We start from the raw sequence: 26740 nt of genomic DNA, 5'->3' as shown, positions 1-26740 counted from the left end.
CCTTAATGATTTTCAAGGTAGTTAACCTCTCTTCTAGATTTCGCAACTTTTCCTCTAACAGGGACACAAGCTTGCATTTCTGGCATGTGAAGTTTGGCTTTTCCACTGGCAAGTGTGTGAACATGGAGCAGGATATGCAGCTCACCAAATGGCTCCTGGACTCTTCCATGTTCTTATTGTTGATATGTTATGAAAACAGTGAAAAACGCTCCGGCACGCGGTTCACCGATGTCCTCCTTTCAGCTCCAACGGCCAAAATCCAGCTCATTGTTTGGAGTGTGCGCAATAAGCCCACTGTTTGGAGTGTGTGCAATTAGCGCACTATTTGGAGCGGGCTCGATAAGCGCAGTGTTTGAAGTGTAAAAAAAAAACTCTAGTGGGGGACTGGAGTACATTTGTGCAAAAATGTATCGACTTTATAAAAAGTAGCATTGAATGACCTAGCTGAAAACATCTGGAAAAGCCACATTGATGTAAAAATCAGAAAGTGAACTAAACTACAAAAGAAGATAAAAAAAGCTCCAATCCGTTGATGAATTTGTTCCAGATCAAACAAGTCACTGATTGAGAATCATTCACGCCAAAAAACGGTTGAAAATGCAATGATGAATTGGGCCATTAGTCCATCTCAGGTCTCAATCAGGTTTCTGTTAGATCTTTACCTTGTTCTATTCATTATTTTCATGGATAGAATACCCCACTATAACCACTAATCTAGGGAGCTGTTCACATGTCCATGGGGTTGTTTTTTTTCGTTTTTTGAAGGAATGTCTGAAAAAAAAAAGAAAAGAAGAAATCTCTGTTTTTCATCCAAATCGCAGATCAAACGCCCCCATTCAGTGGGTCTCTGTGTGCGCCTTGCCACAAATCCTACTCCAATCCCTACTGGAGTAAGATTTGTGGTTTTGCAAATGCCGCAGCTCCTTGTGAATTTGACGAGTGGCGGTCCCATCCCTGCCCACTTTATCAGAGCTGGAGGAAAAATGGCGTGAGTCTTAAGTTGCACCAAAATTTTGCAAATTTTCAAAGCTTTTTACGTAAAAGCTTTAAGGAATCAGTCCCTGTGTCTCCGCAAAAAAGTCTCGGAGACACGTCTGTTTCTGGTCGGAGTCACAAAATGATCCATGCAAGTCTATGGGTCCGTGAAAATCGTGGTCAGTGCACGGCCGGCACCGGTGCATACCCCGTGTGCCGTCCATGATTAACATTGCAATGGATAGAAGATTTGCAATATTTTTATATATTTTTTCATCCTTTATGAAACACTGATGATAAAAACGGACAAACACTGAACTGTTTTTTTGCTTATGTGAAAAATCCTTGATGTCTGAATGAGGCTTTATATACTATGTGCACATGGTACGTCTTTTGTGCTTTTTTTGATGCGGTAAATCAGCCCGAAATTGGCCCTAAAAATGCATTGCAAACCTTATCCCAGCATTTTCTATGGGATTTTGTAAGATCTGTGCTCATGATCAGAATTTTTCCTTACAGAATTTCATGTGCGGAAAAAGAAGCAGCACGTCCATTGTTTGTGCGTTTTTCCTATACAATGCATTGGAAAAAAAGCATGGCAAATCCGCAGGCAAAAACGCTCAAAAAATGTATGAAAACACAAAAAAAAAAAAAACGCATCAAAAAATTTCTGCAAGAAAATCCTGAACGTGCGCACATAACCTTATAGGTGACGTTCCCTGAGCAATCTGGAAAGTAAAAAGTTAAAACAGCCTAATAATGAGGTTGACGAGCCCGAATCATAGGAGAAACTCAGAGTTCTTTAACTCTATCCGTTCCAGAACGCACGGCTTAGAGGGCAGAGTGGCTGTAGGAAATTGCCTTATAGACTAAATTAATGTTTGGAAATAGTTAAATAAGAAGTCAATCAGCGAGGCCACCTCCTGGGACTGAAGCCAAACTTTTGTGGGGTGGGGGGGAATAAAGTCTTGATTTGCAGAGCTGGATCAGAGTTCAAGCCCTTCCCTTATATGCAGCATTCTTAGAATTGAGTGCAGCATTTTTGTTATGGAGACCGTCAGCAAGCAGCGCAGTCTCCTGCTCAGCGTGGCAGGGCTGGTGGCATCTGTGGCTGTCACCTTGCTCTTTCTATTTAGAAGGAAAAAGAAGAGGCAGATGCGGAGGGTGGGTGCAGTGTCCCAACTGTTCCTGTATCCTGTAAAGTCATGCAGAGGACTCGCCCTTGAAGAAGCGGAGTGTAGAGAGTATGGACTGAAAAACGGACAGCTCAAAGACAGGTATGGGGCGTACGTCACCCTCTGCACAGCACCCTGACCTGCACGCCCTGGGGGCCGTGAGCTCCAGCCGGTGGCTCTCTAGCTGTTGTAACACCACAACGCCTAGTATGCTCTGATAGCTGGGACATGCTTGGAGTTTTGCAACACCTGCTTCACTACAAATAGAAGATCACCTACCTGGGGCTTACTGTGACAGCCCTCACTGTTTAAAGGGATTGTCCACTTTCTGGAAAGTGAGCCCCATATTGTGTAAAATGCCTAAAATAAGAACCTCAGCGGGTACTCTCCCTCCCCGAGTCACCACCGCAGTGGTGATGTCACTTCAACAGCGAGTGTCCCCGCTCTACCCGGTCACCGAGCTCAGCAGCTGTGCCAGGGTTGACTGCACGCAACAACCCCTTTTAATGACTTCTGTTGGGTTTGGTTTATTTCTAGTGGTGAAAGCAGGAATAACTTTATTTTTTTTTTATAAACAATGTAATGGTATGCCCCTTTTAAAAGTATGAAAATAATGGCTCATGGTAAGAGCACGTTCAGTATTTTTTTACATCAGTATCTGTAAGCCAAAATCAGGAGTGGAACAATCAGAGGAAAAGTATAATAGAAACACGTCACCGCTTCTGCATTTCTCACCCACTCCTGGTTTTTACTTACAAATACTGAACATGTGAACGTGACCTAACAATGAAGCAGAGCCCAGCAATGTAGCAGAGCTGAAGCGATCAGCTGACTAAAATTAAATAACTCACTATAATGATGTAGCAGTTAGCTTGACAACTTTATTTTTACGGACAGGGCAAAAAAACTGCCCTATTTTTACAGACTTGGAATTATCTGGACAGTGGGCAACCCAGTGTAGCAGAGCTTGGTGATTAAAGTTGAGCAGGATAGGTGACTCACTGTCAGAATGTAGCAGACTTGAATAGGTTAGGAGACTCACTGCAGTGTTGTAGCAGAGCCCAGCGATGTAGCTGAGTGCGACTATACTGCTTACTCAGTTTCAGTTCTTCACACACAGGAACCAGTCTACAGCCATCCCTGGGGTGACAATCTTCATCATACTAAGACCACCACATATTGGGAAAATAAGGGTTAAACAGAAGTAGTAAATGTCTAGTATATTATCATCAAATGCTATATTTGGTCACCTATATGTGTGGTCACATTGCTGTCACAAGGCAGCTCTGACCCGGAATTGTAAAATTGAGGGATATCCTTCTGGGGGCTCTTTAGTACAATATCTCACATAAGGGATGACATGGTCACGGTGACCCGGTGTCGCTGTGCTTCAGACCAACGTCTGGTAATCTGGCGATTATATACAGCATGGACTGCAATATAATGTGGATATTCCCAAACTCAGAGGCAGAGCGAAGATTACGAAATCCCTATGATTATGAAGGTTTGGCAGCAGATTTATGTGTCAGCATTTTATTCTGTCCCCTCTCCCCCCAAGGTTTCTGTTACATAACTTTTTGTATTTTTCTGCCGACATAGCGGGTTGATTGTGTGGGGGTTTTTTTTGGAACAAGTTTTAGTTTTGAGCGACACCTTTCAATTTACCATGTACTGGAAAAAGTGGGGTGAAGTGGAACTTTTCCTATTGTTTTGTTTTCACATCGTTCACTTTATCGTAAATATGAGCGGATAGCTAGAGGTCACTTCAGTTATGGTGATTTTAAAAAAAATAAATAAATAAATAAAAAAAATAATAATACTTAAACACAATGTAACTCCATGTCCATCCCACTTCTGTGAAATGAAGCAACACTGCTTGTGAATCAAGTTCTGCTGGTGTTGTGCAAATGGAACAGACAACAGATAGAAATGATCGGCAATTAGCAAGTCACCCCCCCCCCCCCATATAGGAGTGGTTCTGCAGATGGTGACCACAGACAATTTCTCTGTTCTCATCCTTTTTGGCTGTTTTGGTCACACTTGCATTTTTCCATTGCTCACACCTAGAGGTACAGTAGCATGAGGCCGTGTCTACAGTACAACCCACAGAAGTTGCTCAGGTAGTGCAGCTCATCCAGGATGGCACATCAATGCAAGAAGGGAACCTGTATCTGTCAGCACAGTGTCCAGAGCATGGAGCAGATACCAGGAGATGTGTAGGGGGGCCATAGGAGGGCAACAACCCAGCAGCAGGACCGCTACCTCCCCTTTGTGCAAGAGGAACAGGAGGAGCACTGCCAGAGCCCTTCAAAATGACCTCCAGCAGGCCACTGACATCCATGAGTCTGCTCAAACTGTCAGAAACAGACTCCATAAGGGTGGTATGAGGGCTCGATGTCCACAAGTGGGTATTGCGCTTACAGCCCTACACAGTGCAGGGTGATTGGCATTTACCAGAAAATACCAAGAGCTCCAGATTCCACATTGTGCTCTTCATGGATGAGAGCAGGTTCACACTGAGCACGTGACAGTCTGGAGACGCCGTGGAGAACGTTCTGCTGCCTGCAACATCCTCCAGCATGACTGATTTGGCAGTGGGTAAGTAATGGTGTGGGGAGGCATTTCTTTGGGGGGCCGCTAAGCCTTCCATGTGCTAGCCAGATGTACCGGGACGAGATCCTCAGACCCATTGTGAGACCATATGCAGGTGCAGTGGGCCCTGGGTTCCTCCTAATGCCGGACAATGCTAGGACCCATGAGGCTGAAGTGTGTCAGCAGTTCCTGCATGATGAAGGCATTAGTGCTTTGGACTGGCCTGCCCGTTCCCCGGACCTGAATCCAATCGAACATCTGAGACATCACGTTGCACCACAGACTGTCCAGGAGTTGACTGATGCTTTAATCCAGGTCTGGGAGGAGATCCCACAGGAGACCATCCGCAACCTCATCAGGAGCATGCCCAGGCGTTGTAGGGAGGTCATACAGGCACGTGGAGGCCACACACACTACTGAACATCATTTCTTGCCTTGAGGCATTTCTACTGAAGTTGGATCAGCCTGTAATTGGGTTTTCCACTTTGATTTTGAGTATCATTCCAAATCCAGGCCTCCATGGGATATTAACTTTGATTTACAGTGATAGAACAAAAATTATTTTCAACGCTTTCCACTATGTAATGAATAAAGATTTGCAACTGGAATAATTCAGTGATGCTTAGGATGTGGTATTTTAGTGTTCCCTTTATTTTTTTGAGGTATGTATTTTTGCCATAAATGTACAGTGGATGTAATTAAGGCACTAAAGGGATTTTCCCATGTCCAACAGGATAGATGATCAATATATGGTAGAATGCTGACAACCAGAAACCTATATCTATCGCAACGCATTTGTGGGACCACTAGTCCATTCATACAGGGTCCCGGAGATGCCATATATTTATCACCAATCTGGTGAACAGGCTATGCATGTTTAGGGCAAAACCTATTTAAAGGACCATTCCACTTTCTATGCTTTAATTCATGGGCAGACATATTATTGGTGCGGCCGCACAGGGGCCAGGGAGGTAAGGGGGTGTATTTCTACCTCCAAAGCAGGTGAAATTTTGCACTTTTAGGAGCTCTTGGGCTACAAAGGGCCCATATATTGTTCCTGCACAGGGGTCCTTTTCTGTCTGTGTCCGCCAGTGCTTTAACTTATAGCTTAGGAAATCATAGTTATATAACATACATGTATTGAAAATGATAAATTGTGGTGCAATAGTCTGTCCACCAGAAAAATAATCAAGTGAAGCGACTTGGATTATTCCTGAGTAATGTGCCCATAGCCTTATATAGTTCTGCTAACTATGGAGCCAGTCATGTGATGGTGTGGACCCCTTGAGGGCCAGGGAATGCTCCACTTCTCTAGAATTCCGTACTTTTTTTTTTTTTTTTTTTTTTTTTTTTTTTTAAAGCCTAATCTTATATAATAGCACACCAGGATGGATTGGGGTACGTGTGCGGTCACATGGCTTCCGATACTGAAAATACAGCCTCAGCTCTCCATGTACGATAAGGGGTTATTGGTGAAGTTAATCATATGAAGAGTTAATATTTATATTGGGGTGACACCAACTCATGTCACATAGCAACTGTATATTGTGTTTATATTTGTTAAGATAAACCCTGGCAGGCTCAGCAACTCATAAATGGCATAATATACCCCTTGTGGCAATTATAAGACCTTGTGGTTGTAGACATTTATGCACCAGCTTCCTGAAGGATTTCCAACGAGTTCGTGATTCTCTTACAGTAGGGATGTCAAACTTAAACATGCAGAGGGTCAAAATGAAAAACGTAAACAAAGTTGTGGGCCAACCAATATACAGAATAATGGGTCCCCCCCCCCCCCCCCCCCTGTAGGCTTCCATACAGAATGGGTCCCCCCGTAGGCCTCCATACAGAATAATGGCCCCACATAGAGGTGGCAGTTTTGGTGTCGCGGGCCAATATAACCACCCTGCAGGCCAGATTAACAAAGATCACATTCATGATACTGTTAGGCCTACTAACTAACATCGGTGTTGGTAAAAGAGGGATCTTTAAAAACTGCCCCCCCATCCCTAAACTGGGTGAGCAAGGGAGCGGGATCTGGAGGTTGTGGAGTCCTCCATATTGTGAGCTGAACATACAAGAACGCAAACCATGGAAACCAGAGCTTGTCCAGTAATATATACAGTCTCTGGTCTCTCCACGTCTCCTGTAGCGTTTGAGCTCACGTTGACACTTTTAAGGGTTCGCTCACACGAGGATAGCACTTGTCCAATGTTTTATCGGATAGCCTTGGACCAAGCTTATACTATAGGGCCGCGCACCAATTAAAGTCTGAGTGCATGGAAATCATATGACTGCACTCGGATGATGGACTCGCACAATGGAGAATATGGAGAAATTCTGTTCTCCATCTTCTACTCACCTGTGTTACGATTCCCGAATCGGAGCACCTAAGCTGGCACTGATCAGAGTTTGATCGGAGTGTCATTATAATCGCTCTGATTCTTTTGGAGGAGAGACTCTACGCTTGCGTGACCCCGGCCTAACTCTGCTGACCTTGCAATCTCTGTCTGCCCGCACTTCAAGCCCCATCACACTCTTAGAACCACTTCTTTGGTTGTCTCCATGAGACACACACTCGCACACTTTTTATTTTTTATTTTTATTGTGACTGCTCTCTGCATTAGTCACCCTCAACACTCTCTAGATCCTCATTTTAACAGGATGGTCCCCTCATGCAGGGCTGCCACCAGGAATTTCAGGGCCCCATACTGGCAAAAAAAAAAAAAAAAATTTTCTTGACTCCGCCGCCATCCCTTGAACCTTCTACAGTCCCACCGCCCATTCTTGGAAAAACTCCACTTTTGCACCACGTCCTCGCCAATCACATGTTACCAGTTCCCATCGAACACCAGATCATATACATAGCCATTAGCTTTTGTCTTGGCCAAAATATTTTTTAAGCCGCCACCATGACAAGGTAAACTCTTCTGGTCGGGTCCTACTCTACTCTAACCTATTAAACATTTTTTAAACTATCCAATACACTTTTTTAGGTATATTTTTATTTATTTTTCTTTAAAGAAATGTCACATACATATTTTAAAATGACCAATAATACCACATAGAAGGGACGAATACCGCCACACCATGACTGGACCACGTATTACCACCACATACTGAATGAATACTGATCATTTAATAAGAAAACACAATACTAATATTACCATAAGTGCCATTATACAAGAGGGCTCTGTACATGGTATACGGTGTATTAGTGTCAGTGCACAGAACACACTGACTCACCGGTGATGTCCTTCATCCAACACCACCACCATCACTTCTTCCAGCCAGGACTTAACTTATTTTATGCAGAGACATCTAGAGCACATTTCCCCAACTTCTACACTACGCAGCAGAATACAGACATGCACCCACCATTAATATATAATTAGTTATTATGCAACCCATCATTCTAAATATAAATTGTAATCCACCCCTTCGCCCCCCACTATCTGTAAATAGCCACTTCTCCACCTAATAATAAATATATAAATTAATTGGAACCTGTACTTTCCCCCAATTCATTGCCAGTCACACTCTGGCATCCTCAACGCCCCCTACTTTGTACCTCCTCCCCCGATTCATTATATTTACATGCACCCTCTGCCCCAATTCAATGTGTCATGTCCATGCTCTCCTCACCCTCTATTCATCATCATTTACTTTCCCCCACTCCCAATTCATAATTTGCTCCTCCCCAACTCCCATTAAATCTGAAAACCTGGGTTCTTCTGTGGGTGTAACACTACTCAGACAACACAAGGTGAGGGTAAAACAGTGTGGCAATACTTTATTGAACCACAAAAGCAAACAGTCCCAGCAAATACCCAAGATAGTACAACATTACAGTCTTGCCCTTCCTTCTCAACTCACCTGGGATAGAACAGCTGCGACTTGGGAGACTTTCAGGGCCGACTACCTCAACCAGTGGCCCCCCACTTCTGGCGGGCCCCCACAGAGGAGGTAGCGGCAAGCTTAGGAAGCTAGCAGTCCATCGAGGTACAAGACCAGGAGACCCAAGGGTCCCAACCTGGCCTCTCCGAGTTTCCATAGGACCAGATGACTGGTGGGCCCCAATCTGGCTTCTCCGAATGTCTGTGTATTGCAGGTGACCGGTGGGTCCCTCCTGGCAACCTCAAACATATCCATGGGGCCAGGTGACTTCTTGGTCCCAACCTGGCCTCTGTGAGACGTATTCATGTCTCTCTGATGGTTAATGGAGCAGATCCGAATCTTTCCAGTCAGGGCCGTACCCTTAGGCTGGAATCGTCTAGAATCCAAATCTGTGTCTCTTTGGATGCCATGCTACCCATCTACTTTCCTGAAGGATGTCTCTCATTCTCCTTGTAAAATCCTTTCTGATTCTGTGTCCCAAGTCTGACTGCTACCAAAAACGTGTCCCTTCTGCCAGGGCCGGCTCCAGGTTTTTGTGGGCCCTGGGTGAAACTCTGTGGGCCCCTTTAACTTTAACACATACATCACAATTCATGATGCAGAGAAATGTGTATGTATTCACAATTTTTAGTACAATGCCAATGATTTCACTTCTTGCATTACATGAGCGATATCTATTGTAAATTCCACAATGGCTCAAAAACCGGCGCATCGCTCCATACAGGATACTGGCCCCCACATAATGCTCCATGCAGGCTTTTCCCTCCTTTTTATAATGCACCATGCAGGATGTCACCCCCCCCCCCCCCTCCCTTATGATGCCCCATGCTTCCATACATTAAAAAAAAATAAAAAATCAAATACTCACCTCACTTCTCACTTGCTGCCGCTGCTCTGGACTCCAGCGTATCTGCATGTCAGGCTTGACATGTCACACTCTGCAAGGATAAACGTTACCCCTTGGTTTTCTGAAGGTCAAAACGCTTGGACTACTGTCAACACATCTGCACATTTGTGGTGTGACTCTATGCACGACTTATTTTATCAAACATTACAAAAGTAATAACTGTAACACTGCTCATCCCCATTTCTAGCTAGCTATGATGCAGACATGCCAATCTGTATACCTGTATGTGTCTGACCTCTACTATTGGGGGAAACAGGACATGGGGTGGAGGGGGCGGTAATGCGCTCATCTAGCTGTGCCCACCTGACCCAGCTGTGTCATCAGCAACTCAGTGCATTGACCTTAAACACAGTGCAACCCTTGCCTCTAGTAAAGTGAACCTCAGACGACCTATTGGTGACATCATGCCTCAGTATTCTAAGACTGCCCATATATTTGTTATTCACTCACATCCCTTATGCAGGGTCAGTGAATGTGTGATGCCCAGCTGCGCTTGGTATCACAGATCCTAGAAGGGTGTATTGAAGGATTCCTGCACAAGAGGCCCCCATAACCATTCACACATCTCCACCTTCCACCTCAGACCACCAGAGGGAGCCCGTTAGGGATATAAAAGGGAAGGTGGAGCCAGGCAGCAGTTAGTCTAGACTGGAGTTGACAGAAAGCAAACCTGTTGAGAGTTCCTGCAGTGCAAAAGCCTGGGCGAGGTCAGTCTGCAGTGGAGCACGGTCTAGACTCAGTTGTAGCTCAGAGAGGTGAGCTTTAGGTGTGTCGGCGCCATAAGATCGGTGAAGCACGGCAAGCTGCCGTTAGTGTGAGTAGCCTATTGAGGGCCCGAGTAGGCCGAAGGGGAGTAGAGAGTTAGCACATAGGGGTCAGAGGAACTTAATTGGCTGACCGCGAAGCAGTTACTGGACACCGGGTCCGAAGCTTACCAGGATCTCCACGACCTAGTAAGATAAACCGGAATCCCTGGAGAACTACAAGTCCCAGGATCGCTGAAGTGCTGATGCGTAACCGAGCCAGGAGACACATAGGCCCCGTAAGTCGGGAGCGTGCACTCCAAGAGAAGGCCCAACCACAAGGTCAGCCAGCGCAGAACCGAGACAAAGTTAGGCCTAGCTCCAGGCAGGTCATAAACTTACTACGCAGAGGCAAGAAACAGGAGGCCCGAAACCCGCTCATTGGGGAGGATCCTGATATGCACCCTTCACCCTACAGTGCTCTGGGACGTGCCTGAATTTCAATCAGTAAAAGGTACTGAAGTGACTATCGTCTGTCCCTGTTCTTGCTCTGACCCGGCTGGGTCTCGTCTGTCCTGCATTCCCTCTTCATATACTGCCCTGAGGCCTAGCTCCACCTGTGGGGAGCTATACCATCGAGCTGCCTTATCGGCCTCAGTGGACTGCGCAGCGCTGGTGATCCTCACCAGAAGCCACGGGTGGCGTCACGAACTTTCATAAAATTAACAAACAACCACCCTTTTTAAGGAGAGACCCCAGGGTACGGGCCCGGGAGCCGACCACTGCGGCATCCCTAAAGGCCCGGGTACCGAGTCATCCCCATTCCCCTGGGCGAGTCAAATGTGTTCCACAATTTGTTGTGCACTTATTGCAGGAGCCACATGTAAATCTCACTCAGCATTAAACAATATAAATGGAAAATGGTGAGTAGGTAACTGCAATGACATGATAGCAACGTGCTACTGCTCGGTTGTAACAGTGAGCTGCAGGCAAAACCTAGTTGGAATTTATTGGGACTGCCACAATTTTTCTATTACATTAAATTTGAGGCACAAAAAAAGTGGGATTTATGTAATCTATACTTAAAAGTGGCGATGGTAAGATGGTGATTGTGGACTCTGGCCACTCTTACCAGTTGATTTTTCCATGTATGATTTTATTCCTGGAAGAAGATGAAATGTAATATTGTTTCCTGCCATCATATGGATTTATGTTCAGTACAGTTCTTTTGATTATTTCCAGCAATGTATTCTGTGTTGTGTGCTCCTGAGTTCTAACTCAAATCATGCTAATGTTGCAGCAGTTTAAAGTCTGTCCATGTGACAAACCGAGGTTATTTAGGGGCTGGTTTTCATCCATCTAGTGTCAGTTTCAGAGAACCTTGTTGCTGAATAGTGGCTAGCAGATATGCAATGGAAACATCTTGAACTGTGTGCTGCAGAAGGAAGACTGCGTGTGTGTGTGACTGTCCAGGGCGCTGTGAGGAGACCGCTGTGTCCAGTGTAAGGAGATGGACATATGAGAGAACTCACAGTTAATGCCTGAGTGTCTGCAAGTGAACACTGCCATCTGATGGTCAAAAATTATAGGAAAAGCGGAGAGAATTGCATCAGCAGGAACTGAAGAGTAAAGTGCATGATACCTGGGGGAAGAGATTAGAGGAGACACCAGGTCAGGTGATGGCTGTGGCGCAGTTAGTAATTATCAAAGGCACAGGAGGGCAGTGATGGGGAGGAGTTGGTGTCTGAACCTGTAGCAGGACAGACGTGCGGTGCAGCAAGGTTGGCTTATAGCTGCCATTACGAGTGATCAGACCCAAGTGACCAGATCCAATTAGGGAACCCAGTTACCAGACTGGGACCCAAACCGAGAAAAGAAGCGAGTGACCAGAGCTGGGTAGCCTAAACCAGAGACCATAGCTAAGAGCCGAGAGAGCAGAGACGAGAGGGAGACAGCCAGGCTGTTGAAGGACATTCATGTTAGTTGTGGCTTCCGGTGTAGACGTACAATACTCGGAGGACTAGGGCCATGCTTAAGAGAATGAAGGCAGCCAGTGTAACGGGTGTACGTAGTGACTCATTGATAAGGAACTTGCGGCCTAACAGTGTGGCATCATAGGCCTCCATTAGGTCCTGTAGTACGGCTCGCATTGCCTAAAAAGTGACAGACGGCAGTAACGTGCCCGATAGAGACAGTGACGCACCGCAGGTTAAGGTATTAGGACCACGACAATATTTTGTTTATTTGTAATAGAACAATGGTGTGTGATTAGAATTGTTGATATTGTTTAGCTGAACTGCTGTATTCCATTGTACAATAACTCATGGTCCTTCCACAATTTACTTTATTCTTTATATTGTGCCATAGTTACCATTTGTACTTGTGTTTAATCAAATATTCGTTGGTTGTTACCCCTGTGTCCTCCTCTGTGCTGTTGTAAACAGGTACGCGGATGCAACAGAACTGCTTATTTACTGAAATTAACTATTGACCTGACTTTTTGTTAAATGTGGCGTACCTACTGAACACAATCCTGAAGACATGATTCTTTGTGGAGTAGACTGGGCTACTCTAACAGTAGCATTCACTTTTATATGGTGCGTTAGCCCTGGTGTATAGATTGTGCCACAGAATAGCAACCAGTACTATACTACAGTTGTAGTCTGTTTGGGGTGAAGGAGAACAGCTCGCCAGCATGAGAACCTTGTTATACACCTGTCTCGGGTAACCCGGCTCTGCTTCCTTCACCCTGATACGCTGCCCTTTGTTGTGCTCCACATTGGGTTTTGCTGGTTCTCCAGCATAGCTCAGTGACGTCCTCTCCGTAATCCTACTTAAGGCCCATTAAGACACACCTTTCTATTAGCATTGAGACTCTAGTGTTCCATGTTTGGGTTGCTCCATCTCCTGAACTTGCTGTGTCTTTAACTTGCATCAACCCTTGCGGAGTTCCACAGCATCTGTCTAACTGCTTCTGAGATTCCAGATGGTCAAAGTCCTTGATTCCACGCGTCCTTTGACCCTGGGTGTTGGAGCAGCTTCCCAATGTGCACCCCAGGACCAGAGGCTTCGCAGCTCCACTGCACAAGGAGAGCCTTACACCTCCATTACATCGCCTGTCATAGATGTAATGGTAAAATCCATAAAGCAATCTCTTAAGTGGGGACGTATCGCCTTCATATTGAACTGATTTGGATTAATTATAACTTGGCAAGTGAAGAAGAGCTCACACTTAATTCCAATTCCTCCTGTCGTTAATCAAAGTAGGATATCTGCTGAGGGACAGACAGTCTGGGATTTGTATATTCAAGAGGCTGACAAGTGAAAAATCTATCACCTCCAGACGTAACCCTTCCACTCTTCAAAGCGGCATTGGACAATTACAGCTAGATACCCTGGCTCCATGGTCAGGGTATGTTTCTTGTTTTTAGTGTGACAGGCATAGGTCCTATAGTCATGGGAGATATATTTCAGCATTGTTTCGAATGTGAGGCCTGCCCATCACCCCAAAATTAATATGGATATGGAAATATGGCATTAGTATCTCCAGCCTGGGACCTCCAGTGGCAAAGATATTGTGAAAGTTGGGGATCCTATAATTTTCTAAAGACCTAGCCACATCCCCTGACCAGCCCCCATATGAGCTCACTAAAGGGGAGTTACAGTATGTGGGTGTAATCTTTATCTACTAAAATTAGAGTTCGCATTTGTGGAATTTATTTCTGGAAGACTGTTTGCTGTGAGGTTTCAATTTTCCTAACTGGAGCACTTCTGTATTGATCACTGATTGGAGGCTGCGGAGTCTTTGTTCGGGAGAATATCTGCGTGGTCTCCAGGCTGTTCCCTTAACCTCGCCCTTGTAGCAGATGAAGTCACCCACAAGGGACAAAGTTGTCATGTTAGTGATTCTTTATGCTTATGCCTACGTGTGAAGGGGTTTTCCACCACAAAGATGGCAAGGAAACTGGTGCTCGAATGTGAGGGACTGAAATTGTGTGAGCAGGTGATGTTATGCGTAGTAAAGTACTTTGTTGTAAGGGGAGAGGTGACTGGGAGAGGGAGTCGAGGACTGTGTGTATAGTGACAGACTGAGTCAAGGTGAGTGACGCTGCTAAAATGATTGTCTGCAGCGCTGTGTAACTCGCTGCATATGCAAGCCTAAGTTATTTATAAATACCAACTATTTACCACTTCTGCCTCTTGTAAAATTGTTGGAACCATCAAGCTTTTTGCCTTTCTTGCATAAAGCTGTTGCTGATTTGCATTAATTTGCCATCCCTAAGTGAGGGAACCTCCACCACCATGGACTATTGACGTGCCCCCTGGGCTGTGGGGTACTCGGCTGCCGGGCCGGTGGGTGCTGGGGATGTCACAGTGGCAGTGACCCGGTCCGTGACCCAGGGCGGTCAATAAAAGGGGAATAAAGTATATATTATATTAGTTTGTGATGCCCCCTGTGGTATGCGGCTATATGGAGCCGACGCTGCGGTGCAGATCCTCTGGAGCTGATGGTGACACAGCAGAGTTGTTACAGCTCTCCACAGGCAGAGCTAAGCCCCAGGGCAGGAAATGGTGATATTATGAGGTAGATGTTGCTGGTGCTGTGTAGTGCAGGGCTGGTGATGGTGCAGCAATAATTCTAGGACACAGTGGGGTGCAGTCTTCAGCTTTACTCAGTTATCAGACTCCAGGTTCCCAGCGCCAGGGTAACCTCCCACGCCGTCCTGTGTTTACCAAGGCAGGAGTTCAGCAGTCTCCCATGTGTTTCAGGAATACATAACGGGACCCCATTCTGTGTGCCTTCCTCTGTCGTCTTCCTGCACTGGCTCTCACCCTCTCGCCCTGCGCCTCGCAACCAGTGTCCCAAGCCTGTAACCTCTGATTTTGGTGGGCAACGAACAGTCCCCTGAATCCTATGTGGCTACCTTCTTAGCGATTTAGTTGCGGTTGTGAGCAGCTGAACCCTGCCTCCGGTTTCTAGCTAAGCCTTGTAATTCTCCACTAGTTAGGGGCCTGATTCCTCCACGTTCTGGTAGATTCGGGCGCACAGGTGGCTTCCGCACTTGCCGTGCCTCTGGGATCCCCTCACTCCTGGAGCCTTCCCTCTGCTCCCGTCCTCTTTCAGCCTGTCCTCCTGGGCCTCTCAATCTAGGCCCTCTCCTCTGAGCAGAGCTCCTACACAGCTCCTGCTCCCACTCCTCTCAGACTTCCTCCTCAGACTGATCTGTCTCTCCCAAGATGGTTCCCCTCTTTATACTCCTACTCAAGTGCTCCCCTGTTGCGCTTCCTCCACCCACACCCACTACATGGTCGTCGTCCCCCCCACTTTGAACCAGGGACAGGGCACGGCTTAAGCCAGTGCATCTTGCCCTGACCGCTGGTCTGGAGTAGTGTAGTGCTGGATGCAGGTGGGTGGGTCCCGGGCAGTACTTCATCCTTACCTGAGAGTGAGATACCACACCTCTGGGCGAAATGCAGTACCTCTGTGGCGACTGAACCCGCAGGGGTGCCACACTATTATTTCATATATTTATAATTTGGGGTACACCAACCCTTGGTTACCCCTAGTAGGCTGCTGCAGAACCTCTTCCACTTTGAGAGAGGTAAGATATCACCATATACACAAACTTTTGGGCTGTGTATCTAAGAGTATCGCGGGTGGCCACATCTTTTTGGGCCTATGCTTCCTTGAAAGCACAATTAGAAGTGCGAGTTCCATTGCTAGATGAAGTTTTCATCCTATGAATGGGGTTGATGCCAGGCTGGTGTATCACTGCTGGAATCCAGTGGCCGAAGGAGAACAAGCAGGAACAGCAAGCGGTGGTAGTTCTTGGAGTAAGCAAAGGAGTTTTGGAGAAACAATCCGTAGATGGGTGAGAACAGTCTGGGTAAGACAGACTTTCCAGTCTTCAGCACCTGGACTTAGACTAAACAGCTAGACACAATAAGTAGGCCCAAACAGGAAACTAGATGGATTCTGTGTGACTCACGCGCGCCCTCTGTAAGCCCTACCCTGGGAGATGGGGGACTCTGAGTCGGGTCCTGTGAAGTAGAAATGGGGTGCAGCCGTGGCCCGGACTCGCTCCGTGCCCAGGGTCGTCACACTAAAACAAAGATGGTACGGGCTTATCCGGGTTGAGTGGCTGATCTTGACTATGCCACCTGTGGCACCTGATGAAGGCCACCAGCGCTGCTGCAGTCCGCCGAGGCATGGTGTTATAGCAGCCGATGTTGTTACTACTCCTCACAGGCTGAGCAGGGCCTCGGGGCAGAGAGACAGGATGGAGGGGGTAGTAGTCTAGGAGGTCTGGTGCTTCGTAGCGTGGTGTAATGCAGAATAAAGAGTCCGGAGGCCATAGGGGTTAACTTCCAGGGTTTTTACTTATGATGGAGATGGCAGTAGGAAGGCGTCTCCCTGCTCCTCGCGGAGTTCTGCGGTCACCAGAGACTGGGTAAGTCCAGCGTTCAATCAGGACCCCGCACCAGAGTGTTCCTAGACTTCAGACCGGGTGCTTTCCTGTCTGTGTAGATAGGCCGGGTCTCCCTCTGAACTTCTCTCAGAAAAAGGGTACGGGTGGCAGCTCCGCTCCTTCCGATACCCGGTGGGATCCTCAGGGCCTACCGGACTTTCCCGATCAGTGCGTGGAGTAGCAAGGTCGGGGGCCGGTACCACTCTTGCAGCCGGAATCCCTCTGAATATATCAGGTTGGCGAGGACAGGTGGCGTATACCGCTCCGTCTGCATCCTCCCTGGGATCCATTTGCGGTGGAGCTACACTCCTAAGCTCTGGGCCTTCTTGGTCATGGTCCTTGACCGGGCTGAGACATACAATATCTGCAGCCTGCCCCTCGACCCAAGGCCAGGGTACGAGGGCCGTGTCCCCGTCCTCTGCAGGTCTACACAGGATCCACGCTCAGGGAGGGAGGTCATGATATGGAACAGTCAAAGAACCAAGAGCCAAAATGGCTGTGAATTAAATATGAAATTTAAAGTCACTAAATTGTGAATCCTCCACCCTCACCCACTAATTGGTTCCCCAGTCTCCCAACTTCCAGCAGGGGCAGCACCTAGTGCCTTCTAGCCCCCTCTGGTGGGAGTAGTGTGGTGTTGAATGTGAAGGAAGGGTCCTGACCATCGCACGGTTACCTCAGAGGAGGAACACTACACTCCATAAGAGAAGTGCAGCATCCCTGTGGCGGTCGAACCCTCAGGGGCGCCACAATTCCACAGGTCCATAATCTGCCATCTTGGTAAAGGGCAACTGCAGAAAACAGCAGCAGCCTCCAGTGGTAAGGCGTGGAATTGCTGCACAATTAATGTGAACCATAGTAGCCAAACTGTAGGACAACAGGAATCCTGACACATAGCCATGGACATAGTGGTGCTTTTTTTTGGGAAAAAATAAAGCCCATCCTCTTAATAAAATCAATCCCTTTTAACCTCTTCCTGCATCTACAAGTGTATGTATGCTAGGAGAATCTGTATGTTCCTGCATCGCCCACATACACAGCTATGATTTGGACTTGCACATGGGGTGATTGGCGGGTGTGTAAATGGACGTATATGAAATGATTGACCTGATACCTGAATAATCTTTCATTCCAGGCATTGGCTTGTTGTAAAAGAGGACAAAGTTCACGTTTCAGCTAGAGAAGAGCCACGACTGGTGCTGATAACTGCGACCATTGACAATGATCACTTAACTCTCCGTGCCCCAGAAATCGATGTCCTCCAAATCCCATTAGAGCTACCGAAAACTAATGCAGTTTTTACATGCAAGTATGTGATATATGATATAAAGGGTTGTTCTCACATCTATGAGTGAGTGGGGCGCTGCAGTTTTCTGAACTTTCACACAAGTTAAAGTAAATAACTGCCTTTCCACTCTGTAGTGGGGACCACTCCCAAAATAAAAGCTGAACTTGGACCAGCGTCTTTCATACATTTCTTGGATGACATATGCCTTAAATGTAGAAAATGGGACTTCTCCTTTAAAAGATACATTTTTCTGTCTGTAGCCACCACTAGAGGGAGCTTGGTGCATACAGTGTATCCTTCAGCTCATTTCTAACAAATTATATGGGCCAGCACAATATTATTTTTTTTTCAAATAGAAGATCAGACTTGTGACCCTGAAAGTCCAGTTGACGGGGTGGTTTTAAGCACACAACTCCATTGTGTTATTCTTTCAGAGTTCATGGCCATGAGGTTCAGGGCAGAGACTGTGGAGATGAAGCCTCGGACTGGGTGACTAACTACTTAAAGAGCTCCCAGGCCTATCGTCTTGTTTATTTTGAGGACAAGATGAAGACAAGGAATCCAAAAAATGAGTTTTCACTGTATACGGAGAGCGGTCAGGTTAGTTGGTGGCTGGGTGGACATTAAAGGGAAAATCTGGGTAAAAAACCCCACATGTGATGCAGTCCTATACAGTGATACAACACAATCTTTACCATTTTCTGATTTAGAAGGGAGCCTGCGCAGAGTTTACCTACTTTTATCATTTGGCGACCTATCGGGGAGGGGGGAGTCGACACTACAGTTATATGAAAAAGTTTGGGCACCCCTATTTATCTTAAGCTTAATGTTTTATAAAAATTGGTGTTTTTGCAACAGCTATTTCAGTTTGATATATGTAATAACTGTTGGACACAGTAATGTTTCTGCCTTGAAATGAGGTTTATTGTACTAACAGAAAATGTGCAATCTGCATTCAAACAAAATTTGACAGGTGCATAAGTATGGGCACCCTTATCATTTTCTTGTTTTAAATACTCCTACCTACTTTTTACTGACTTACTAAAGCACTTTTTTTGGTTTTGTAACCTCATTGAGCTTTGAACTTCATAGCCAGGTGTATGCAATCATGAGAAAAGCTACTTAAAGTGGCCACTTGCAAGTTGTTCTCCTGTTTGAATCTCCTCTGAAGAGTGGCATCATGGGCTCCTCAAAACAACTGTCAAATGATCTGAAAACAAAGATTATTCAACATAGTTGTTCAGGGGAAGGATACAAAAAGCTGTCTCAGCGATTTAACCTGTCAGTTTCCACTGTGAGGAACATAGTAAGGAAATGGAAGAATACAGGGATAGTTCTTGTTAAGGCCAGAAGTGGCAGGCCAAGAAAAACCTCAGAAAGGCAGAGAAGAAAAATGGTGAGATCAGTCAAGGACAATCCTCAGACCACCTCCAGAGAGCTGCAGCATCAACTTGCTGCAGATGGTGTCACTGTGCATTGGTCAACTATACAACGCACTTTGCACAAGGAGAAGCTGTATGCGAGAGTGATGCGAAAGAAGCCATTTCTGCAAGCAGGCCACAGATTCGGCTGAGGTATGCAAAAGCACATTTGGAGAAGCCAATTTCTTTTTGGAAGAAGGTCCTGTGGACTGATGAAACCAAGATTGAGTTGTTTGGTCATACAAAAAGGCGTTATGCATGGCGGCAAAAAAACACCATTCCAAGAAAAACACTTGCTACCCACAGTAAAATTTGGTGGAGGTTCCATCATGCTTTGGGGCTGTGTGGCCAATGCCGGCACCGGGAATCTTGTTAAAGTTGAGGGACGCATGGATTCCACGCAGTATCAGCAGATTCTTGACAATAATGTTCAAGAATCAGTGATAAAGTTGAAGTTACGCAGGGGATGGATCTTTCAGCAAGACAATGATCCAAAACACCGCTCCAAATCTACTCAGGCATTCATGCAGAGGAACAATTACAATGTTCTGGAATGGCCATCCCAGTCCCCAGACCTGAATATCATTGAACATCTGTGGGATCATTTGAAGAGGGCTGTCCATGCTCGGCGACCATCCAACTTAACTGAACTGGAATTGTTTTGTAAAGAGGAATGGTCAAAAACACCTTCATCCAGGATCCAGGAAATCATTAAAAGCTACAGGAAGCGACTAGAGGCTGTTATTTTTGCAAAAGGAGGATCTACTAAATATTAATGTCACTTTTCTGGTGAGGTGCCCATACTTATGCACCTGTCAAATTTTGTTTGAATGCAGATTGCACATTTTCTGTTAGTACAATAAACCTCATTTCAAGGCAGAAACATTACTGTGTCCAACAGTTATTACATATATCAAACTGAAATAGCTGTTGCAAAAACACCAATTTTTATAAAACATTAAGCTTAAGATTAATAGGGGTGCCCAAACTTTTTCATATAACTGTATAAAAAATCCCACTTATTCCCCATATCAGACTGGTATGATATTTGGGAGATCAATATTTCACTTCTTGGGTAGCACTGAGCACTACATCATTCAGGATCACAACCACATTCACAATTCTACTGCTTTCCTGTTAACTGTGTCGAAGGCTGTTTTTTTTTTTTTTTCTCTTCTAATAATGGGTGGGGGAACCATTTATCATGAAAAAGATGGAGAATAGGGCAAAAGCTTCACTTTGAGTCTGGTCACCAGGGCTCTCTGCTTCCAATACTATTGGAGTTGTAGGAGTAACATCAGGTACTTTGCTATAGATTTTGTTGCAGGTTTGCTGCTGCGGAGTTCTCCCGTTATGTTCTCAGCATCTGTTACTCTTCGTAATCGTGGCCAATTATCGTGAGTTTCAGCAATGTCCTGTTTTATTTTTTTTCCCATCCCTGTCCTGCAGGTGGCGTATCCTGATCTTGCCCCTTATCTGGTACTTTCTGAAGCCTCACTTGAAAATCTGAACACCAAGCTAGAAAATAAAGTATCCAATAGAAATTTCCGTCCTAATATAGTGTTTTCTGGATGTGAGGCATTCGCTGAGGTATGTGTGTGTGTGTGTGTGTGTGTGTGTGTGTTTTTTTTGTTTTTTTTTCAATTTTTATTTGTTGCGCCATCTTGATCCTCCTCTTACACCAGTGGTGTACGTCTATAGCCAGACCAGTTTTTGTCTGCAGCTGCCACAAGGGGGCACTCGGTGCTTAGATATTTCTACAGTTGTGCTTGAATTCACTGCAGTGAGCTCCCCCTAGTGGTGGCTGGAATAGATCTGTATGTAGTGAGCTCCCCCTAGTGGTGGCTTTATAAAACTGTATGTAGTGAGCTCCCCCTAGTTGTGGCTGTATAAATCTGTATATATTGAACTCCTACTAGTGGTGTCTGTATAATTCATAGGGAGTGGCTCCCCCCCCCCCCCCCCACCACCACCACACCCCTTAATAATGAGAATTTAAATCATATGCAATGAGCTCCTCCCAGTGGTGAATGTATGAATCTTTACATGGCTCACTCCCCCTTGTTATCTCTTCTGTGGAACCTGTCGCCAGGAAAATGCCGTCCAATCTGCAGACATCATGATACAGAGCAGGGAGAGCTGAACAGATTTGGTATATAGCTTTAGGAGAGAAAAAAAAATAGAATATAGCCTGTATTTTAATAATTTAAACCTCTGCTTTCTGTGATTTTTCTGCCCACTGGACCGAAAATCCCAGAAAGAACAGAGGATTCAGTATAACGTGTTTTAATCCTTTCTCCCAAAACTATATATTGATCTTCTCTGCTCTATAACTTGTCTACAGATTGGACAGCACCTTCCTGGTGACAGGTTCCCTTTAAATTCATATGCAGTGAGCTCCCTCTAGTGGTGTCTATGTAGAGTTAGCTTGAAGTTCATAATTTTAACTTTGAGTTTTTATAGAGGGATGCAAATATATTATGGGGAACATCAGGCTTTACTGTAAGTGACTTAAACGCACTTATATTTTGGGATTTGTCTCTGTACCTGGTTCCCCAGCTCTTGGATATCTCATTCGTGACTGTGACATCACATCCATTGGTCACCTGCACCATTGTGCAGTATTTCTTTAATTAAGTGGCCTAATATGTGCTTGGGCTAACTCCCCAAGACTGCGCAGCAGTAGCCCTGATGGTGGCACCATGTCAGTCCACTGAAACCCATCATGTATAGTACATCCGCAATGGCGTGCAATACATTTTGGAGCGTTATGTACAGCATTGCCTGCGCTGCCATACATAATTATCACGACAAATCCACAATTCATTCTATACAAGATGAACCACCTGAAACTGTAAAAGATGGATAAACCCCAAATCATCCAGGACATCCGTATTACACCCTCGATGGGTGCAAATCCTGCATAATCAATACGTACATGTATGTCTAAGGCCATGAACGTTTGTTTCCATGAAAACAATAAATGGAAATGACTTTGACAAAACCATCTCTCGCCTCATGTGAAGGGCGAGGATCTACTGCTTATGAATCGGTCAAGTTTCGCCATCTAGTGGGAGAAGGGCAGAACAACGTTTAACACACTGTCTGTAAGAACAGTCAGACTTTTCGTCAAATCACGTGCTAGTTTGGACACAATTACCACGAAATCACTACAGATTCACCATGCTTTGGAAAGCAGCATGATGTTTTGTTGGGATTCTGCAAACAAGCGTAATTAGACAGCAATTTTTCCAAGAATTACTCCAGAAACTTGACTTGGTTCCATATTTTTAAGCACCGAACTTGCAAAATGTCAGGGGATATGGCTTTACATGCTCTTGCAAATGCAGGCCGTGATTCCTCAAGACTGGTGACTGTTTTTTTCAGTCTTGATGAGGGGGCATGGTGGAGTCACACTCCTGATTCATGAAGTGCGGGCCTCATTAATCCGGAACGTCTAATGAACGACGTGTGCCACCTCAGAAATTGTACACCAGGCCCTGACTGGTGTAAGATATTTGGCATCAGTAATAGCACAGCTCGTCATAAAATAGACGACCCATGGCGCCACACTCCAGCTCAGCCCATTTTAGCGTAGCTGGAAGAAACTGGAGTGAAAACTACAACAATTTTGTGCAACTCTTTAGCGTGGCTTTTTTTTGTTTGTTTTTTTTATTATGCAATTTACACCAAAATTTTGGCAAAATTGCTTTGATGAATTGGTGCCATATTCTCTTCTGCTCAAAAGTGTCAGTTCGACTTTTGTGACATGCCAATGATCCTCCCAACTCTTGCTGAATAAAAAAAATGAAAACCGGGCTTTATTACACTCAAGGCATTGGAGTTCCAGTGCCTAGGGCGGTGCCTGGCACGAGGAGATGCAGGTGTTTGTTTTTTTTCTGGACTTCTGAAGACCTGAAGGGTTTCTGGCATTGGTTGAACGCTCTATACTAGAACCCTACAAAGTGTCCACATATTTGATTCCCATTCAGCGGGCCATTACCAGCTTTCTCTCATTTCTTGTTGTCCTGTAGGACACTTGGAAGGAAATACAGATTGGCAGTCAGGTGATTATGAAACGCGTCATCCCGTGTTTCAGGTCAGTGTTCCCTTACGAGGTAAGCCAATGCTGTGATCAGTGGGATCACTGACTCCTCGCATTTTTTTTTTTCTCATCTGACAGATGTATCCTGACCACTATAGATCCTGATACTGGAATCATTAATATGATGGAGCCGCTGAAAACACTGCGCAGGTTGGTAACTGGTGCTAAAAGATATATTTGCCTCCAAAAAAACAGGTGTGTGTGGTGTTTTTTTTTTTTTTTTTTATCTTATATTGTGTATATAGCTCCTTTGCAGAAGTATGTGTCTCCATGGGAACCGTCTACAAACGGGCCATGTGTAGACTTCAGCTTCTTGCTAACCTACAAAAGTTGATTAGCGAAAAGTACAAGAGTATGAAAGCAAGATCAGACTACTGCTTGTTTGTAGTCTGTTACCATGGAGACACACAGCTTTGTCCATAGAAATTGCTGGTGTATCACTGGTGGGGATCTGACGGCCAGGCAGGGCCTTGGCCACACATTAGTCTAAACTTGATTAAAATACATGTTGTCCTTCAAAACGTTCATAGTTTCAGCCAACCAATCACGTCGCCATCGCTGTCTAGACAGAAGGCGGCCATATTTAAGTTTTGCCCAATAGTCAATCTGTGAAAAACTAACAAAAAAAAAGCTTCCATCTTTTTCCCCCATGGATTTTATCTGCACAACAACGTTCCCTTCCACCCCTTGTGCAGGAAAATCCCCCATTTTGGTATGGTAGTAGACATGTATGACCTTGTGGCCGAGAGTACAAGTCTAATCCCCAACTTAGCCCCTTCCCCTCTCTGTGACCGCTTCTGCACACTCCAGAAATAACCCCACCCAACTCTGGGTATGGGGTATCATATCTTTCGGCCTAGGAGTCTCAGAAAACTTAGGACAGGTGGCAAGTATGTAAGTGCATTTGAAGGCCCTAAAAATCTGTACCAAGCCAAAAAAAAGATTTACACTGTGTTCCAAATTATTATGCAAGTAATATTTTCTCAGATTTTCCCAAATTACCTATATGAATTGCAGTCATAGTTATTTGACTGGAAAATTACAATTAGAGTACAATTGAAATGTTTTTGTACAAACTGCCTATGATAACAGTATATTTTAAAAAAAATAAAAAACTCAAACTGCACTCAAAATGCATGTTCCAAATTATTACGCACAGCAGAGTTTTCAGCCTTTTCATTTGAATAAAGAACAAAAAAATGGTCATTTTTTAAATTATAAGCATCAGCAGGTTATTACAAACTGAAATCAAACAGTTTTCAACTCAACTTTATTCTAGGTGATGTTACATTTGTACATAGAACCCCTTGTTCGAAAGGAGCTTCTGAACTCTCTCGTCCATTGAATTTGTCATGTTTTGGATGGTTTCTGCTTTAATTGTTTTGCATGAGGACAGAATACCATCCCAGAGCTGTTGCTTAGATGTGAACTGCCTCCCGCCATCATAGACACTCCTTTTGATGATGCTCCAGAGGTTCTCAATGGGATTGAGGTCATGGGAGCATGGGTGCCACACCATAAGTTTGTCCCCTTTTATGCCCATAGCAGCCAGAGATGCAGATGTGTTATGTGCAGCATGAGACGGTGCATTATCATGCATGAAAATGATCTTGCTGTGGAATGCACGGTTCTTCTTCTTGAACCATGGAAGGAAGTGCTGTTTGAGAAACTCAACATACATTATGGAGTTCATCTTTACCCCTTCAGGGATCCTAAAAGGGCCGACAATCTCTCTCCCCATGATTCCAGCCCAAAACATTACTCCACCTCCTCCTTGTTAGCGCCGTAGCCGTGTTTGCATGGGGTGTCCATCAAACAGCCATCCTCCACTCCATCCATCTGGACCATCGAGATCATTTTCATGCATGATAATGCCCCGTCTCATGCTGCACATAACACATCTGCGTCTCTGGCTGCTATGGGCATAAAAGGGGACAAACTTATGGTGTGGCACCCATGCTCCCCTGACCTCAACCCCATTGAGAACCTCTGGAGCATCATCAAAAGGAGTGTCTATGATGGCGGGAGGCAGTTCACATCTAAGCAACAGCTCTGGGAGGGTATTCTGTCCTCATGCAAAACAATTAAAGCAGAAGCCATCCAAAACCTGACAAATTCAATGGACGAGAGAGTTCAGAAGCTCCTTTCGAACAAGCAGTCCTATGTGCAAATGTAACATCACCTAGAATAAAGTTTTGAGTTGAAAACGGTTTGATTTCAGTCTGTAATAACCTGCTAATGCTTATAATTTCAAAAATGACCATTTTTTTGTTCTTTATTCAAATTAAAAGGTTGAAAACTCTGCTGTGCATAATAATTTGGAACATGCATTTTGAGTGCAGTTTGAGTGTTTTATTTTTTAAAAAATATACTGTTATCATAGGCAGTTTGTACAAAAACCTTTCAATTGTACTCGAATAGTTATTTGACTGGAAAATTACAATGACTGCAATTCATATAGGTAATTTGGGAAAATCTGAGAAAATATTATTTGCATAATAATTTGGAACACAGGGTAAGTCAGTAAAAATAAAACACAGCTCCCTGAACTTCATAATTTTCAACACCTGGCTGTCGCGTTTTTGACCAAAAAATTAAATTAACTGGGACCTTTATGATCTTTTTTTTTTTTTTTTCTTTCCCATATCAACCAATCAGAGCTCAACTTTCACTTTGTATTCTGCTCTTGAAAAATGAAAGCTGCACTGTGATTGGTTGCGATAGACATCATTATGTTCTAATGTCGTGGTTTTTTTTTTTTTTTTACTTTTCTTTCAGTTATCGCCTTTGTGACACAGAGGACAAAAAAGTGTTCAAATCGTCTCCATTGTTTGGGCAATATTTTAAGATGTTGAAGAGGGGTACAATAAGAGTTGGGGATCCGGTGTACGAGATAACGGACTGAGCACTGAATGGTCCCGTCCAGCGTTTCAACCAATCAGGAAACTATAATTAAATTTAATAAATTCCATATATATATGTAACTGGAAACTTCCGTTATTTTTTCTGACCGCAGCAAATTGTAGAATCGGAGGGAAGCAGTAAACGTACTGCAGACTATGCTGCCGTTCATGTACGTGTGTCCCGGGGGTTAATAAATCTAGGGATAATCCCAAGCAAAACAATGGAAGCTGTCATTTATGTGCAAGATGTGTTCATTCTCTGTA

General features: G+C 44.8%; 1 protein-coding gene across 1 annotated transcript; it reads left to right on the top strand.

Moving 5' to 3' along the window:
• The first annotated feature begins 1940 nt into the window (after positions 1–1940).
• Positions 1941–26698, top strand: LOC141257406 (mitochondrial amidoxime reducing component 2-like). The gene is made up of 7 exons (XM_073671908.1): positions 1941–2252; positions 17895–18068; positions 18482–18647; positions 20918–21058; positions 23503–23567; positions 23652–23723; positions 26352–26698. Exons 1-7 carry the CDS (start codon positions 2023–2025, stop codon positions 26476–26478), a joined length of 975 nt encoding a protein of 324 aa, XP_073528009.1. The 5' UTR covers positions 1941–2022; the 3' UTR covers positions 26479–26698.
• The last annotated feature ends 42 nt before the right edge of the window (positions 26699–26740 follow it).

This window comes from Phyllobates terribilis, unplaced genomic scaffold, assembly GCF_046119375.1.
Source record: "Phyllobates terribilis strain yellow unplaced genomic scaffold, ASM4611937v1 Scaffold_3__8_contigs__length_932513732, whole genome shotgun sequence".
In the NCBI taxonomy this organism is placed as follows: Eukaryota; Metazoa; Chordata; class Amphibia; order Anura; family Dendrobatidae; genus Phyllobates; species Phyllobates terribilis.
This window is presented reverse-complemented; position numbering and strand designations above follow the sequence as displayed.

Excerpts from the sequence above, each read along its gene's own strand:
- LOC141257406 (XM_073671908.1), top strand. The coding sequence starts at position 2,023 with ATGGAGACCGTCAGCAAGCAGCGCAGTCTCCTGCTCAGCGTGGCAGGG. Across the intron at positions 2,253-17,894 it reads AACGGACAGCTCAAAGACAG|GCATTGGCTTGTTGTAAAAG; the intron begins GTATGGGGCGTA and ends CTTTCATTCCAG. Across the intron at positions 23,568-23,651 it reads CGCGTCATCCCGTGTTTCAG|ATGTATCCTGACCACTATAG; the intron begins GTCAGTGTTCCC and ends CTCATCTGACAG.